Source organism: Austrofundulus limnaeus, unplaced genomic scaffold (genome assembly GCF_001266775.1).
Source record: "Austrofundulus limnaeus strain Quisiro unplaced genomic scaffold, Austrofundulus_limnaeus-1.0 Scaffold235, whole genome shotgun sequence".
Lineage (NCBI taxonomy): Eukaryota > Metazoa > Chordata > Actinopteri > Cyprinodontiformes > Rivulidae > Austrofundulus > Austrofundulus limnaeus.
In genome coordinates, this window is record NW_013952637.1 from 631221 (window position 1) to 637131 (window position 5911).

A 5911-nucleotide genomic window follows, 5' to 3' on the forward strand; every position below is an offset into this window, starting at 1 on the left:
TTAACGCGACCTCTGGTTTCCTTCCTCAGGCCTTTGACTTCACCTCCGACTCGACCCACTCGCTGGACGTGATGCTAACGGACTCGTTAAAGTCCAGGATGCCCGCAGGCGGCCTCCAGCTCTTCGGAGTCATGCAGATCGAAGAACACAACATGTCTGCCTGTGAGTTGAGCTGTAAATAAGTAAATCAGCTACTGATTTTTTTTTTTTTTTTAGTCTGACTGGTTTTTTCTGTTTCAGATCAGCGTAACGAGGAGTTTCCCACTTTGCTCCACTTTGCTGCTAAATTCGGGCTGAAGAAGCTCACCACCACCCTCCTCCAGTGCCCCGGTGCTCTGCAGGCCTACAGCGTGATGAACAAGAACGGAGACTATCCCAACACGCTGGCCGAGAAGAGCGGCTTCAGAGACCTCAGACGTTTTATGGATCAGATTGTTGTAAGTTCTTTAATTACTCTCTAATGTGAAATATTGTCCTAATATTTTAACCTTACTCTGTTTTTCTATTTAAATGTGTTTAAATCCACCAAGGAGACAGAAGAYACACTGAAGTCTCAGTCTGAGGACAGCATGAACCTGCAGAACGAGGCGGAGATCTACGAGGAGATGGTGTCCAACGACATCCCGGTAAAATCCTCGATCTGCTCAGAGGTTTAGTTGTCAGAGGTTGGGACTAAAAAACACAAAAAACTAAATAAATTTAATTTAAACTAAAATCTAGAAAAAAAAAACACAAAGATTGTGACCAGACATGGAGTAGAAACCAATAACGTTCCACAGGAGAGTCGTGACAAATGGAGGAAACAAAAAAGTGAGACTCATGGGAATAAGCAACAGGCATGATGGGCGTGGCCAAATTGATGAGCAGACAGTAACTGTGGGAAAAAATACAGAGAAGTGTAACAAAAATGGAAATCAAAGAAACAAAACAATGAAGCAAAGGAAAAAATAACAAACACAAAACACAAAAACACAAAAACAAGTAAAAGATAAAAGGGACCACAAACCTTTACCAAATGTTAGACTTTTAGGGTAACCATTAATAAAAAAAGGCTAAAAAAATGTTTTAAAAAAATAACAAGTGCTGCTAATTTAATTAACAGTAAAGGGAAACTGGACTTGATCAAAGGAAGGTGGATGAGGTTAGTTTAACCTTTACCAATTTTTACCAAAAAGTAGACTTTTAGGGTAACCGTTGATAAAACTTGGCTAAAAATACAAACATTTTAAAAAACAAAAAGTGCTGCTAAGTTAATTAACAATAAAGGGAAACTGGACTTCAAGAGAAGGTGGAATGGGCGTAGTTTAACTTTTACCAATTTTTACCAAAAAGTAGACTTTTAGGGTAACCGTTGATAAAACTTGGCTAAAAATACAAACATTTAAAAAAAATAAAAAGTGCTGCTGATTTAATTAACAATAAAGGGAAAMTGGACTTGATCAAGGGAAGGTAGATGGGGTTAGTTTAACCTTTACTAACCTTTACCAAAAATTAACTTTTAGGATAACCGTTGATAAAACTTGGCTAAAAATACAAACATTTTAAAAAACAGAAAGTGCTGCTAAGTTAATTAACAATAAAGGGAAACTGGACTTCAGGTGAAGGTGGAATGGGCGCAGTTTAACCTTTACCGGCATCTCTGCAGTGAATCCATGAATCTGTTTTAGCGACTGACAGCCACACTTTTTATGAACATTACTAACGTCACTTCTAAATTGACCAGAGTGCACCTTTAAATTCAAAGTTCACAGATAATCAACGCCGTACTCAGATTGTACTTTATAGTTTTTGTTGAATTTCCAGCCAGATATTTACAACAAGCCCACATTACTCTTATTGTTCGCCTATTTTTCTAAATGTGTGGCTGTTGTGCTTAAATCCACCCAGGAGACAGAAAAGACGCTGAAGTCTCAGTTTGAGGACAACATGAACCTACAGAACGACGCCGAGGTCTACGAGCCGATGTCCACGTTTGCAGACATCATAGAGTACACGGGCTGCTCCGAGGACATTTACGAATCGATGGTTGGGATTGACCCGGAGTGTGCAGAGGACCTCTGTAAGATCATATTTTACTTTCTCCTTTTACTTTATCCTTTTAAACCAACAGCAAAAATGTGGTCTGCTTCCTGTAACCCTTTGTTTTATCCAAATTTGGTTTTCAGATGAAGTGATGACAGCCGTAGACGAGAATCCCGAGGAAGCCTTGCTCAGAAAGTTTTTCCAAGGTGCGTGTTTTTGCAGTTTGTCATGTAAATTTGCACCATCGTTTTATACACACTAGCTCGGGAGCTAACACTATATATTTCCATACATTAGCTCAAGAGCTAATGCTATATATTGCCATATATACTTCATTAGCTCTGGAGCTAACTCTATATTACCATATATACAGTATATATTAGCTTGGGAGCTAATGCCATATATTGCCATGTATACATTAGCTCGGAAGATAATAAGACCATGGATATTTCCCCATATTTCTTTTAATACTTCTACAACACCACATAAGCTTCAAATGACTTTATAAAGTGTCATATTTATACTTTTTTTGTGTGTGTGTGTTTTTACTTTCATCAGCAAAGCCACACCATGCCGAAATCAACTCGGTCCAACCTAAAAGAGAGGAAAATGAAAAATCTGACGGCATAAACTTTGATGAAATTGAAGAAGAGGAGGATCCGTACAACCTGTGCCCGGAGGACATCTACGATACCGTGGACACAAACACAACGTATAATCCGGCCGTCCTGAACCGTCCACCGGCACCAATCCCCAGACCCGAGTCCGAGTCCGAAAAGCCCTCGGCCTACATTTCTAGAGGTATTTATGTTACTTTTTAATGTTATCACATTTATTCATATTTTCAAGCTGATTTTCAGACAAAAGTTCTAATTCAACATCATTTTCAGTTTTTTCAGATAAAAGTTCGTCGCAGAGTAAAAACACAGAATCCGGATATTTTGCAGGTAAAAGTATTATTGTATTATTTTAAACTCTAATTTCTTGATGTTTTAACACATTTATAAATAACCACACAGGATATACACACGTATTATACAGAAGAGCAGAAATAAAATATATTTGTTTTTATTCTTATGGTTGAATGATTGAGCTGCAGTAATGTGCAAATTTCCCCACTGTGGGATCATTGAAGTTTTATCTTGTCTTAATTTGGGCCCAACATCACGTCCAAACCTCATTTAAGTGTAGAACTCAGCCAGTTGGGTTCTGAGAATTCATTTACATCCAACATTTARCTGAAATCTAAACATCTGACAAAACCCGGGAAGTTGAAGCTGACTTGATAGTTTTAGGCTCCGCCCCTAAACAATCAAGACATTGTTTTTGTAAAAAAAAATAATTTAAAAAGTACAGAAAAATACTCCAGAAATACTAGGCATGTTGTTTTTAGCTTTCAGCTGTACATTCAGCTGTAATTACTTATTTACTGACTAACATAAATTTTGTGAAAACATAAATGTGGGCGGAGCTTAAAGCCCAAATGCCTTCTGCTCAGAGTCTGGTTCCAAAAATGCAACATGACAGCTTCTGTAAAATCGGATCTCGTGGATTTCATACTCAACAATGAAAAAAATCAGAGATATGAGATAAACCTGAGCACAAATTTCTCTGACCAGATGTTTTTTTTGTTTGTTTCATGTCTTTTTCTTAAATAATAGTTTTTTTTTATTAACATAGCGCAACCTGTGGGTGAACCCTTAACTTCGACTCACGACCCATACGCTGGGATGAAAACCCCGGGCCAGAGGCAGCTCATCTCCCTGCAGGAGAGGGTCAAAGTGGGGGACATCTCTGTGGACGAAGCCGTCCACGAGTTTAAAGCCTGGCAGGTGGACCACGAACGGAGAGCCAGCTCCATCCGGTTCCAGCAGGTAGGTCCTCTGACATCAGCAACAGACCAGAGAGAAGAAAACATTTCCTGATAAAATTCAGTCTGAACCAGAGAGCTGAAGAAAAGAGAAAATTACTAACCTAAAACCAAAACCAGTGAGAAGATAATTGCTAGCTAAAAGCAAAACAGCAGTAACACACTAACTGAAGGTAAAAGTTGTAAACGGCTAACTAAAACTTAAAGGTAGAAAATGACTTGGTAAAAGCTGAAAAATATTAGTTATAAAACAAAAACAGTGAGATGCTTGCTCAAAAACAGAAGTAGTGAATCGCTAGCTAAAAGCTAAAAGATAATAATTACACACTAACTACAGTAAAAGTAACAAAAGGCTAGTTAAAACTTAAAGGTAGAAAAGGCTAGCGAGAAGCTAAAAGTAGCATAATAATGTCTGTGCTAGTTAAAAGCCAAAAATCACAGAGCTGCTAGCTCAAAGCCACGAATAGTAAATTGCTCTCTAAAATAATAAAAATCTACACATTATCTAAAAATTAAAAGTAACAAAAGTCTATCTGAAAGTAGCAATATGCTAACTGAAACGTAAAGATAGGAAGACATGTTAAAGTTGTGAAATGCTAGCTAAAAGTAACAAAATGTAGCTGGAAGCTAAAATAGAAAAAGGCTAACTAAACCCAAAAGAAAATGTATAACTAGCTGAACGGAGCCTAATGCTAGCTAGACCTTAAAGGTAGAAAGTAGAAAAATGCTAGCTAAAAAACAAAAACAGTGAGATGTTAGCTTACAGCCATGCATTGTAAATTGCTAGCTAAAAGCTTAAAAAAGCTACACAATAACTAAAAGTTTGAGAAAGCAAAAGGCTAGCTAAAAGTAGCAAAACACTTGATAAAAATAGCTGAAGGCGGGGTATACCTAAAAGTGGCAAAAGACTAACTACAAATCATAAAAGAGGTTTGCTAAAAAGAAGCTAAAAGCTAGAAGTATCAGAGCATTGGCTAAACTTTATAGTAGCATAAGCAGACAAAAAGGTCTCATAGTTCATTATTTTGAATTTAATTATTTTTTTAAAAAAAGTATAAAACTTACTAAATGAACACCCATCTCCTGAATGAGCCGAAAGTTTTGATGTATGAACAGCTAAAACAGCACAACGTCAGCAGAAGTAGTTAGAATGAAAAAACGGGACATCGGAGGAGAGAAAAATGCTGACTCAGCGTTACGCCTAACTCCTGTCTCTTTTTCTGTTAAAGGATAATCTGGATAAATTACGGAAAAGCATCACCAGGCGTCACAAAGAGCGGGAAAAAACTGGCAAAGAAACAGGTTTGATTTGTTTTACCTCCTTTTTATCTGACTGATATAAACTGTTCCCGTCATTAAATCTGTCCGGTCGAAACGGTTCAGAGTATGAAATCACCGCCCCGCTCCAGAGGAACCTGTTCTGGGGCTCCGGCGTGACGGTGGAATGCGACGTGTACGAGTCGACGCCCAGGATGGTCAGCCAACCGCTGCCGCCGCCGCCGCCGCCGCCAGCAGCTCCGCCCATCCTGAGAGGGAGCTGGAAGACCAGCAGCACCTCCAGCACATCCAGTGAGTCCCGAGGAGGGTCTGCTTCCTCCTCTGGTTCATCAGATATTTTACTAACAGACCAACAGAAACGAACGCTCACATCTGCTGTGAAGAAGCTTCTTTCTGATGTTTCCTCCTCGCTTCGAGTCCAGACTTCAGATAAAATAATGGCAACCTCGCTTACTGCGGTTCTAAAACTGAGACACGATTAAAATCAAACTTACATAAGATGGAAGATAATATATTTCATATTAAAACATCTGTTAAAAACAAACCACTTCCTACTTCCTGTTGAGCTACAAATCTCACGCTGAGCTACAGAAACTGATTCTGCAGCGAGCTAAAGAAGCTAAAGCTGAGCTGCTAATGTTTACACAAAGTATAGTCACCAGAAAACAAGCTCAAACAGCAGAACACAAGCTAAAAGCAGCCGAACAATATTTAAAATCAGCAGAACACAAGCTAAAAGCA

General features: G+C 38.6%; 1 protein-coding gene across 1 annotated transcript in view; it reads left to right on the top strand.

The window, feature by feature from the left end:
- Window positions 1–5911, top strand: part of pik3ap1 (phosphoinositide-3-kinase adaptor protein 1) — a 64906-nt gene that overhangs the window by 45081 nt on the left and 13914 nt on the right. Inside the window, exons 8-17 of the mRNA XM_014019900.1 lie at window positions 30–162; window positions 241–437; window positions 531–626; window positions 1888–2059; window positions 2166–2228; window positions 2581–2823; window positions 2913–2969; window positions 3703–3896; window positions 5122–5194; window positions 5276–5461. Of these exons, the coding sequence (XP_013875354.1) occupies window positions 30–162; window positions 241–437; window positions 531–626; window positions 1888–2059; window positions 2166–2228; window positions 2581–2823; window positions 2913–2969; window positions 3703–3896; window positions 5122–5194; window positions 5276–5461 (1414 nt within the window). The remainder of the gene's footprint in view (window positions 1–29; window positions 163–240; window positions 438–530; window positions 627–1887; window positions 2060–2165; window positions 2229–2580; window positions 2824–2912; window positions 2970–3702; window positions 3897–5121; window positions 5195–5275; window positions 5462–5911) is intronic.